At 46.5% G+C, this 12,244-nt stretch overlaps 2 protein-coding genes across 2 annotated transcripts in view; one reads left to right on the top strand and one right to left on the bottom strand.

Moving 5' to 3' along the window:
• The window catches only part of Unc-76 (fasciculation and elongation protein Unc-76), a 95,474-nt gene that overhangs the window by 2,526 nt on the left and 80,704 nt on the right, over positions 1–12,244 (top strand). The window lies entirely within an intron of this gene.
• LOC144141491 (uncharacterized) lies at positions 716–2,414 on the bottom strand. Its single transcript, XM_077673047.1, has 3 exons — positions 2,182–2,414; positions 1,429–1,522; positions 716–968 (listed from the first exon to the last, which is right to left on the bottom strand). Exons 1-3 carry the CDS (start codon positions 2,332–2,334, stop codon positions 868–870), a joined length of 348 nt encoding a protein of 115 aa, XP_077529173.1. The 5' UTR covers positions 2,335–2,414; the 3' UTR covers positions 716–867.

Here is a 12,244-nt window from a genome sequence, read left to right as displayed (position 1 = left end):
AGTAGGCGAAGTACACGAAGGAAGGGAACTGCTAGATATTCAAGTAGGAATGTCCGGCACGCTTATGGCCACTGAAACTATTATGCGGTACTTAGATATATAGGATTGCCTGGCGGCAAACTGTTTCATGCATGCACTGTGCAATCGAAACATTATTGATTGATTGATTGATTGATTGATTGATTGATTGATTGATTGATTGATTGATTGATTGATTGATTGATTGATGAGGTTTAACGCGCCTTCGCTAAATAGGCGATGAGGAGCGCCGTTGTGGAGGGCTCCGGATTAATTTTGACCACCTAGGGGTCTTTAACATGCGCCGAAATCTCGAACACACGGGCGTTTTGTATTGTCTCCATCAGAAAAGCGGCCGCCGCGGCGAGAATCTTATTAGCGTCCTTGGTCTGAAATCTAAACATAAAGGCTTACACGGAAGTAGGAATAGTCATTTAATACCTTGAAGCAAAAATACATTTTGTACAAAATGATGAACAACATACTCCACTGCTGTTACCTAATACATTATGTGCAAAATGATACAAACACACTTCACTGCAGTTATAATACAGGTAATGATGATTACGCTAGAATGCTTTCGAACTTGCTTCTTGAGGTTTTGAATTGCGTTCTTAGCATGTGTGTGATGTTCTTGAAATACGGTATATCTTTTTCCAGGTCTACCAACTGCTTTTTCAACTCGGCACAATCCCTGTGTGTCTCATTAGCTGTGAGAGTTTTATTTGCCGAGTTTGGAATTCCGACATTCAAAGCTTCAACACCTGGGCTGTTGAATTGGAGGTTTTCCGATGACGTCTCTTGTGATACCGTTTGAGTTGACTCGGGGAGCATTTCCGCCGTCTCTGATTATGCGTGAGGTTCTTCAGCGGGGTTGTCCACCTCTTCATTGTTGGATGTGGGCTCAGGCTGCGTTCTGTCTCTGGGTGGCTTTCGCTGCTTTGGAGCAACTGGAAGCAGAACGATTTGCAAACCAATGATGAAATTAAGCAGTAAGTTCAGGGAAAGCGTGGTAATCAGGGGAACGGGAAATCAAGACAAAGAACAAAGCGGGAACACTGCATGACTGGCATCTCAGCATTTACACTTGTCATAATTAACCAGGGCGAGCGATTGTGCCTTTTCCGGTGGAAATGGATTAAGTGGATGCGTGAGGTTAACGTTGTTGCGTGGGCTGATCGACATTACAGTTGAATAGGTGGAAGTGACTCCCGATAAGAGCAGGAGAAGCAGCATCGATACATATACATACTTGCATGCATGCGTAACGTGTTAAAGTCAAAATAAGTGAACCATGCCAGACCGACGGCTCAGATGCCATGGAACATTTCCCAGCGGCCACCACCGATTTGTTAAGTAATGTACGCACTTACACGAAAACACCCAGTCAATCAAGTGGTAAATGCCTACCTCTGATTGGGAAAGGCGTTGGCATAGCATTTGGCTTCAGCTTCTTCCATCCTTCTGCTCGGTTTTGTTCTAAACAGGATCCTTTCAAGTGAGCCTGCACGATAAATTGTCAATATAGGTGCCTTTTCTCTCGAGAAATAAAAATAAATGACGTGAAATCACGCAAATCGAACAAACTAGCATCCACGCATATCGGCTCACATCCGCACATGATTCACAAAATAGAGGTGTAATTGACACATTTCTTTTCACCTTCATGCGCTCTTTTATGGCATGATAAGCGAGAATAAATGTCTTAAATCTCATACTTTTTGCGCACAACCAGACTTATAACAGACCTTAAGTTGAGACAACGCGGAGAAACACGAGCATAACGCGTCGGATGCAGTTTTACGCTTCGGGATATATCATTCCGACTGCCAAAAATGCGCTTTGGTAAAGTAAGCATGATGCGCTGGGATGACGCTTCGGGACTAAGAAAGGTCGCACACCTTCTTACAACGAGCGCCTTATTTTGTGATACAAAGTGAAATGACTGAAGGTGCAAAGTGCCACACGTTTTATTCGGACCCCCGCTTTAATTAAGAGGCCACGTCCGTTTGCATCAATCAAATATAAAAAGGCCGCAAAAGCGTGACGAAACCTCCAACATAAACATATAAAACCGTACGTCTGCTATCTAGAAACAGCGACACAGACAAGCTGACAATAGCCCCAAATGGATTTGGCACTGCTGAGAAGCCAGGTACCTACACTGCATATGCAGGAGTGGTTCGTCGGCTGCCACTTGTCCCGCTTGATCTTCACCGGCCACAGAAGCCGCCTTTTTTGGTCTATAGCAAACGAAAACACCCTCCAGACATTTTTAGCGCTGTTAGAAAACTGGGGAACGCAGCACTCAGGCATTCTGCAGAAAACTTTGTGAAGAGCGCCGCTTTTCGCGCGCCTAGCGCGGGAGTCGGCGGCGGCGCGATGCAAGAAAATGGCGGCGGCGCCTCCCGAGAACCGGTCTTGGCGGCACCGACCCCTTCAAAGAGTGGCGCCACCCTCAGCGGAGCGGGCGCGCATCGAGGCACCCTACGCCGCGCCATGTCAGTGGCGCATCGGCCATGTCTGTGACCGTTTCCAGTGTTGCTAAGCAAAGACATTGACAGCTAAACTTTTAAACGAATACCACCTATACGATGCTGTTGTCTTTCGAGCAAGAACAAAAAAAAGCTATGTGTCGTCGGAAGGAAGGATAATACAGTGCATGAAAGGCAGGGAGGTTAACCAGGTTACAGTCCGGTTGGCTACCCTACACATGGGAAGTGGGGAAGGAGGGATTTAAAGAGAAAGAAAGAGTATTGAAAAGACAGGAATAGAGCTTGAGAAGCAAGAAGAGAAAAATCAAAGATAACTACAAAAACAAAACAATAGGCGCTAATAAAGCCTAAACTGAAACGGTATAACTAACCAAATGACAAATGAACAATGATACACCGTGTCTCTACAATCGTTGAGGCAGGCCTGTGTCCTTTAAGAACCGAAGTAGTGCTTTTGTGGCCTTTTCGGACTGTGATGGGCTACGTCTGTGACACAGAACAGTTTGCGCAGTTAATGGCTGGTTGTCGAGTTTCCGGAAAGCGGTTGACAGGTGCAGTCTCTGCGTTTCAAACCGGACACAGTGACACAAGAGGTGTTCTATTGTCTCGTCCGTGGCGCACACGTCACATGCAGGGCTGTCAGTCATGCCGATAGTGAATGAGTAAGCTTTAGTGAAAGCAACTTCAATCCACAGTCGGCACAGTAAGGTGGCATCTGAACGTGGCATGTTAGTGGGTAAGTGGCGCTGCAGGTCAGGGTCGAGCAAGTACAGGCGGGGGTTTGAAAACTGCGGCATGTTAACATCGTCGGACGGCAACCCGGTTAACCTAGAGTTCCTGTATAGGAACTCTAGGTGAACCTGCAGGCACGTCATCATCATCATCACCATTATCCGGCGTCGGATGTCCACCGCAGGATGGAGCATTTTCCCAATGATTTTCAACAGCTGCCCTCGCGCTTCAACTCAACTGCATATTCTTACCTTCTCCTGTTACCTCAATCCCTGACTCCATATTTCTGTCTCGTCCCTTTGGCGTGGTATTCTCCGTTATCAAAATACCGCTGTTGTCGTCTGCACCACATTTCTCGTATCTGTACTCCGATTCTTTTAATTTGGGTGTAAATGTATTCCGTTGGGTTTTTGGTTGCATTATCCTTGCAGCTATTTTTTTTTAATTTTCGAGCTTGGCAGGCTTCGTTCTTTTTTAGCGGCTTTTTCAGCTGTTTTCGTTAACGCCTTCATGTGCTTCGAATGACCATAACTTTTTCTCTGTGGGACGCCACACAACGCGATTTTTTTTTCTTGAAGAGGCGTACAAAGAAGTGCTACCGTGAATCGGCCGTGAGCTTCTGCCGTCAGCTGCCGTCAGCATTAGCCAATCCTCTCAGGCACGTGAGAGTCTTGTTAAGCCAGTATATATTCAGCCTTAACATTAGCTGACATGAGAGAAAGAGAGAGATAAAGAGAAGGCTCTTTATTGAAAAAGCAGAGATGTTTGCCGGCGTTTACAGTCGCCTGCGTGCTTCTGTACTGAGGTTTGAGGATGGGGGAAGAAAAGGAAGGCCCAAGAAAGAGCAGGAAAAAGAAGAGAAAAAAAAACTGTCGTAGACTTGGCGCGATGACGGACTTACACAAATTTGGTTTTTGGTCAGAGCTTGGGCCACATAATTTACAATTTTGAAATCAGGCCAATGTCATACAAACAAGAGAACAAACTGCGTAGAGCTTTGCGTTGCTTCGACGGACAAATCCATGGTATACCAAAATAATTTTGAGAGTTATTGGTCCCTGTTCTAGACGTTCAATGTTTTCAAGGAAGTGGGATCGCGGTTCTATGTAGGCGGCACAATATTCTAATAAAATGTGTTCAACTGTTTTGACACAAAAATAATTATCACAGTGTGGATTTTGGCGCCGCTCCAAGGCAAAATAGGTAACCGTTTGTGTATGCACAGTTAAGCCGTAGACGATGATACAACGTTTTCAGGTTACGAGGGAGCTGCCCCGGGAGCCTCGACTTCAGTTCTGGGTCAGTAGTGTGCTGAAAGCAGCGGGTATTTTGCAAGTTACTCCACAGACGGTTTCTTTCAGTCACAGCAAAGTGGTTAGCCATGGCAGAAGATGAGCCTTGAACCTAACTGCGTGCCAAGCAACATCAAACTCATTTTGCTGCGGGTGCTTGCGATGATGTAATTCATCAAAGCGTAACGTTAAGCCTAATAAGAGTGGGCTACCGCATACCCAGTGGTTACGTCAGGCCGGCGCACATATGCAATCAGTAATCCGTTCTGAGAGGCCACGAATCTGTATTGTGCATGACTGCAGCGTCATAGAACTAGCATGCCATAGGTACTGTAGGAATATACTACCAGGGAATCAATGCCTTCACATTCGAAGCAGTACCTCGAAGATTCCGTGCAGGAGAGGCGTAGACAAGTGTTAACGACCCTTCCAGGTCACACTTCTCCACACCCGTACATATCAGGTTTGTGTTTTAGTTAAAGGCTCGTGGAATTTTGCGGCCATCTGCTACGTACAACGCCGGGTTTTTTACCTCACGGGGCACATAATGATGTCGCATTAATGTATGGGGAAGAACTGAGTGTCATAGAACCTGCTATAGATTGAAAAACATAGTTATATGCTCTTATTTAACTGAGCACCCCATCGATACTACGACTTCTCAGCGAGTAAAGAGCTGCTAGGACTGAGGGCTTGAACTTCTCTTTTCCTTTCCCCCAATTTTAGAGCCGCCCCCCCCCCCCCCCTCAAAAAAAAAAAAGAAGGTATGGCTACGCCACAAGTAATGGCAATTGCGCCGCGTTTCAGTGGATACCGCATTAACTTGGATACACAAGCCTCAAATTTTCTTGCAGATTCTGTCTAAAATTCGATTATCCAAACCCCAATTGGCGCCAGATAGTCAGGTCTTATTGTAAGGAACAGTACACCAAATCGACCAAGCAAATTATAGTTATTCCCAGCGCATTCTGGAACAACGCTGGCACAGTCCTTTAGTTCCCAGCACGTATACGCTACCGCCGGCCTACATCCGAGAACATACGGTATCCATGTACGCCTGCTCTCGAAAGCAGGGTTGCAAAACAGATAAACTTGCCGCAAGCGCTAACCGAAAATGATCATTGATCGTGGCCGTTTCTACGTCGCAACTGCGGGAACTCCCGTTCATTCATCTAGGTTAGCAACCGCATTTCCGATAAAACCTGAGCAAAGCTTTTGTAAATGAAACAGGAAAGGGAAAAGATGGTACCTCGGGGTAAGTAACAGTTTAGCACGACTGGATGCATTAGTGCGCACCCCTAATAAATTATCATCCGGATGAATCCTGTGTTTTTCGCAGTAAACCAATTAGAAGATAAGGCGCTTTTCTTTTTGCTGTGACACCATACATTTACTTGAAACTAGACCATTTGAAGTTGCATGCTGCCTTCATTTTGTACCAACGGAATCTTGGACTGAGGACCCCGACCACAAATATGCTCAATTCAACTGTGATTAAAGTCTCTCTCTCTCTCTCTCTCTCTCTCTCTCTCTCTCTCTCTCTCTCTCTCTCTCTCTCTCTCTCTCTCTCTCTCTCTCTCTCTCTCTTCTCTCTCTCTCTCTCTCTCTCTCTCTCTCTCTCTCTCTCTCTCTCTCTCTCTCTCTCTCTCTCTCGCTCTCTCTCATTTGTTCACCTTTTCGCAAAACCATACTAATCCGTACGACGTATATTTTCCCTCTCCAATAAAGGAAGAATGTACTTCAGCCGAGTTCCGCCTTGCCATCACTGGCAACGCCTACTTGAGCATGCGCATTGCCTACTTGCCTACAATGCGCATTGCGCATTGCCTACAGCCACCGGCCAGAAGGACTTGGTCTTCGGGTGAGTATTACACGCCGCGAATGAAAAGCAGAGGAGACAACGAGAGTCCTTGGCGCTAACTCAATAAGTCGCCACCTCCAGGCTGCGGGCGTGGTTCACTGAAGCCGATTTCCGCGTGCAAGCTGGGAGGTCTCGTTCCGAACTCTGTCGGCGTATAGCCATGTATACAGAGTCAGGGACACTAGAGGAGGAAGTTCTTTGCTCCGTGTGCCTCTGAGCAACAAATAAAGGAAGGCGGGAAGTCCACTCGGCTAAAAGCCTCCATTAGGGAAAGCCGTTTACCAGCATGCGTCGACAAACATGTTATCTCCGCTCTTTGCGGCAATGCGTGTCCATACAGCACGTTACCTTAGCTACGGACAAAAAAAAAAAAAAAACACCAAGCTAAAGATGCTATGACAATAACTCGAGTCATTGTTTCGGGTTTTGGGGCCGGAAAAGTCCGGCGCACTTGAGTTGACAGTTCACCTTGGAGGTAAACAAAAGAGCATGAAAATATTTCTAAGAAAATCCTAGCTCATGTGGAAGTTAGTTATTTCAATCCACATTGTTGATGAACAAAATTAAACCAAAAATTCTTGTTCCTTTCAGTGGAGGAAACTAAAAACGAACAGAATTATTTGTGGTGGGCTCTTTACCAACGAACATGCATGGAGGGGAGAAGTACCGTATTTACCCGATTCTAACGCGCCCCCGATTCTAACGCGCACCCGATTTTCCTGGCAAAAAAAAACGAAAAAACTTGCGCCTCCGATTGTAACGCGCACGGGACTTTGTGACCCAGACAAACCAATGCGAGAGAAACGGGCGATTTACTTCCCGAAGTAATCTCACTCATCTCACTCCTTGTAGTTCTCCGCTGACCACAACATCTCGTCCTCGGTGCCTTCAAGCGCGTTGGCGATGCCACACTTCTGAACGAACGTTCAACCATAGTAGATGGGATCGTGGCCCACGCCTCGCACGCCCGTCCCGAGAGCTTCTCCAGAGGTGCACGCTTCAGACGACCGCTCGTTTTGAACGCGTGGGAGCCGCTGCTGCCATTGCTGTTATCAAGCACGCAAGCGAAACGATTTGACGATTTGTGCGAACGCCGATAGAAAAGGCTAGGCGCCTATGCTTCCTGCGTCCGAAAAATTTGCTAAGAGCTTTGGTGCCATCTTGAGATGGCGTTGGCGATGGGTGAGACGAAATTTCAGCTGTTTCGGTAGTTTCGGTTTTGTATCCGATTCTAACGCGCATGCGATTTTTTGGCCTATTTTTTCGGAAAAAAAAAGTGCGCGTTAGAATCGGGTAAATACGGTAAACTTATTTTATGTATGAACGCTTAAGTTTGCCTAGACTGCAGTGAGCGAGCTTTTAAGGTATCTGATGACGACTGATTTTACAGTGTTTGCAGTGTTTTTCGAAACTCTGGTTTTAGGGGGATGCTATTGGGACGCCTTCAAAACCGAACTTACTATCGTATAATCGTTCGCACGATATCGTTTGCACGCTTGCACTGTCGTGCAATCGTTTGCGTCTTGCCGGGCCCGGATGTGACAAAGATTTTGGGCTATATTTAAAACAGCTAATCACCCACTAAGGCCAACTATAACTGACGTCTGTTAACCGGTACAAAAAAAATAATGGCTGCCATAAGGAAGGGTATACAAGCCGGTAAAGGAAAGCATAACACAGCTTTGTTTCCAAGGCAGCAACTAGACCATTGAAACGATCCACACACACGCACAGAGAGAGAAAAAGAGAGAGAGGGGGATTTGATGGAGCAGAAAGAGCTTTACTTGATACGTCAGGTGGTAATAAAAACGGGAAGTACGCGAGCAGACAAAAACGTGCACAAATGCTATCCGCTCCAAGAACGCACATTCAGAACATGCATGCAAATGCGTATGACTGCGCACAACGTTCATAGAATTCACTTCAAAACGCGGGGCAGACAAAAGACTCCAAGGCCCTTGTAGCCCGTGTGCCAAGATCCAGCGACCAGAAAGTGTCACGGTTCCACTTTGACCGTCTGAAGTGAAGTAAAGCGACAGTCCGTATTCTTTCTTTTTTTTTACATCATAATCAAATGACAGTTTCAGGAAGAAGCCATTGTTAAACTTTTATTATTGAATCAGCACACGTATTTCGTTGTCTGCATGTGACGCATGTGCGGAATCCTGTGGAGCATCCGGGAAAATAGGCGTTAACTAATTTATTGTTGCGGAAATTCTGACGTCCACTTGAAATACAGCTGTAATGGTACAAACGAAAGCTATACAGCTTTCTAAGCAACTTCACTGTTCAAGAAAAATTTGTCCTGGTACAGGACTCGGACCCGGCACCACCGCCTAGCTAGGGCAGTCGCTCTACCAACTGCCCGTTTCTAGCGCGAGGAAAAATTGGGCAACAACTCGAAGTGAGGGACAAGTGTTTAGCGACCAGTTTATGGGGAAATCCACGAAGCTGATTACGTTTGTGCGAGAAAAATGTTGATATTGAAGGAAATTCACTGTACTCTCACAGGCATTGTGCTTCTCCGTGACAAAGCACGTGCACGTTTCACGCCGCTGCTGTATACGCATAATCAGCGCGTCGAGCGCAGGTTGCCGTGACAATGCGTCGCAAGAATGCGCGGTCGGATGGCGCAGACGGGTGGAGTCTGATATAACGTGGCGGGAAAGTCTGGGTTCGCGAGTGCCGGCACTCGTGAGTAGCTCGCAGAGGCCACGACGATCACGGCGCAGTCAAAAGCGCGGACAACAGAAGGAACCTTTGTGTGAGAAGAGGACGGCACGCTTTGAGGGCGAGACTGCTAGAAGGGACGCTATTCAAAGGCACGTGCGAAGAGTAATTACGTGGCCAAGCGGACAAAGGAAACGTGAGCTTTTATGCTAACAAACAAGGCACACCCAGTTATGCAAAGTCATCATGGTCTGGGAATTATTGTGCAATTTGCTTAGGGTGCATACAGCGAAGTGTGTTAATACCTGTAAGACAACAAGTACGAGGAATAAACTTTATTTGCACAAAGAGCTAGTTCATTTCTGCACCCATGGCGACGGGAGGTCTTCTTAGCCCAGAAGACAAGAAAAAAATAATACATATTGAGGGGTTGACAAAAGCAGATTGTTTTGAACCTATTTTACAAGCCTAAGGCATCCATGGAAATGTAATACAAAATAGCAACGGGATTCACAATTCGTACATTACTTGACGCTGCAGTAAGCCTTTTATGGTGTAAAAATGGCGGCGGCGGCTGCGCACAGGACAGAAGCATGCGTAGACTTAGGCTTGGAGTTTTCTCCGAATACCATCATCATTATTATTACCAGCAACGCCATAATCATCAGCTTGATTTTGGGCTTTGCAGGAAAAAGGCCTCTCCTGAAGACATCAGTTAAGTGCTCTGCCACGAAAATTTTGCCCAAGAATGTTCTTATCCCATCTTTATACCGGGCTTTCTATACTCGCAGTTCTCACCTTAGCTCTAATTAGGAGAAATTAGTGGATGGTGTCCTCAAATATACAAACTCTCTTCCCTCGTTGGCTTCCGGTGAGGCAACGTCACAGAACGTACGACCTTCCTGCACAAATCGCCTGTGAGCGCCGATGACTAAGAAACGACATACGCTTTCCGGGAGGCTGGAGCGCATGCAATGCGAGTAGCCGCTGCACGAGATGCGGGCAGCTCCTCTCACGTTTCTACAATTGCAAGAGACGGTCGAGTGACATGCTCTCTATGCGACATCATGCGCGTCTTGCAACCCTTGCTCACGGGTTTTTCTATAGGGACCGGGCGGCCGTTGTGTGGCACCACCGTCGCTTCAGCGAACAGCGCCGCCCGTGGTGAACCGCTCGTCAGTGGAATGCCGGTGGCGGTCAACGCAGCGTAGTCGTGCATGACTTTCTGTCGTTTTGCTGCGGTGCGGCTTGCAAAGCGTAGATAACCACAAGGACTGTTTTCAGATCGGTAAATCTTGAGCGTGGAGGCGACCTTTACGAGGCATGCCATGTGTGTTATTTGCGCCCATACTCAGCAATTACAAATAGCAGACGACACTCAATGCGTTAAGCTGGAAGTCAAGCTGGAACTGAAAGTCCGTTCCTTCGCGCAATTTTTTCATGCTTGCATGCAGTTTGGCGTATCGAGGAGTATATTGCAGCTAAATGCTCCCACAAAGCCAGTGTGTACAACCGATCCAGGAGTGCTTCGGCGCTGGTCTTTGGCAGTTGATGACGAAACGGCGTCGTGCACAAACGAAAGACGAAGTTGGGGGTGCCTTCTGAGATTTACATCAAAACAGAAATTGTGACAAACGACGCTTCCGTAACTTCATTAACTACGGCAGAAACGTGTTTAATTTCACAGCAATACTCTTACTACAGTCATCGGGAATCGTTTACAGAATAAATACCGCATGATAATAGAACACTATTGCTTGTCGTAGAAAAGCATTGCCTTACAAGAATGGCAATGGATGCTGGCTAATTGGTTAATGGTTTTTCAAAAACAAATTCCTGCGTGGCTGGGACGCGAGACAGGAGGGTGCCGAAAACCTGTACTCAGTTTCACAACTGAATGCTGCTGACAAGCTGCCACCTGCGCTTGAACACGCATGCACCCCTCTGTCTAACGACGATGATGTTTTATAGCAAAGCTTCCTCGTGTGGGTTTCCTTGATTGACTTCTGGATTTAAACTTTGACTAGTTGAGCTTTGAATTTGACCAGCACGCAGTTTGGTCTTTTGATCGCAGCGTCTTTGACTGTGGCCATTACCCATTCGATTTCGCACGAAGAAAGCTTCGCGTTCAACCATCGTAATCGTTAGACGGAGGGCTGGGTGATTTTGCTGTTTGATTTTGCACTTTCATGCCCCTCATCTCCAAATACAAATTGTTCCCAGTGTGTCGGAAATGTGTCCGTGCTGGAGGACTAGGGCTGATGCACCCATATTTGAGGCAACTAATCGCGCGTTTTTCGTGTCTTCTCAAGGCATTACACAATTTTTTCAGGTACTCTATAAAAAATACTTTAGCATTTAAAAAGACAGGCTGACGTTAACAATGCCACCTTTTTTAACAATGCCGCATTTTTTAACCCGTTTTACCAAGCAGGTGGTAAAACGGGAAGGGGAGGAGGGATGGTTTGTAGCTTGAGCTTTTGGGTGGTTGAATAACTTTGGCTCTTGATAAAATGACCACTACAAACGTGGGAGTTCCACTTCGGCTCTCAGGCTCCCATGCTGTAACTGCGTCGCTCACCAAAAGCGAAGGCACAAAGCTCACGGTTACAGAAAGGAAGTGTAAACTGCCACGACGTTTCCACGGCCACACGGCAATAGATCTCGTTCGCAGGTTCCTTTCTCTTCGAAGCAGACGTATCGAGGTATCTCAGCGTTAAGGCTGGCGTGGAAACCGTAGTCATTGAAACCAGAGAAGAAATGAATACTAATATTAACAGTTCTATTCCTACTGAGATCGCGCGCAGCCATGCGCAGAGCGCTGCAAAAAGCGCTCATGTCAATGTAGCCCATTCCCAAACTTAGAAGCGTCAAATACATTTACGTGGCCGCTAGTGCATTTAAGAAGAAATTAATGCTGATAATAGTAGTTTCATTCGTACTCAGATCGGGTGGAGCGAAGCGTAGATCGCTGCAAAAAAGCATCATGTCATTTTAGCCGATACCCAACTTTAGAAGCGCCCGACAAGTTTACGTACCCGTTACTGCATCTAAGAACCCAAAACATATGTCTAGACTTCGTTTCACCGCACATATCCGCTCACAACACCACCAAAACATGCAAAGCACCGACGCAAACGCAACAAAAACACCGGGAGGCTGTGTAGTCCAATGCA

This window comes from Haemaphysalis longicornis, unplaced genomic scaffold (assembly GCF_048455015.1).
Source record: "Haemaphysalis longicornis isolate Haplotype H1 unplaced genomic scaffold, Haemaphysalis longicornis Haplotype H1 scaffold_6, whole genome shotgun sequence".
In the NCBI taxonomy this organism is placed as follows: domain Eukaryota; kingdom Metazoa; phylum Arthropoda; class Arachnida; order Ixodida; family Ixodidae; genus Haemaphysalis; species Haemaphysalis longicornis.
Note: the sequence above shows the minus strand (reverse complement) of the source record. Positions and strands in the feature narration are given on the sequence as shown.

Excerpts from the sequence above, each read along its gene's own strand:
- LOC144141491 (XM_077673047.1), bottom strand. The coding sequence starts at position 2,334 with ATGCCTGAGTGCTGCGTTCCCCAGTTTTCTAACAGCGCTAAAAATGTC. Across the intron at positions 1,523-2,181 it reads ACCACTCCTGCATATGCAGT|GCTCACTTGAAAGGATCCTG; the intron begins GTAGGTACCTGG and ends TTTATCGTGCAG. Across the intron at positions 969-1,428 it reads AACGCCTTTCCCAATCAGAG|TTGCTCCAAAGCAGCGAAAG; the intron begins GTAGGCATTTAC and ends TTCTGCTTCCAG.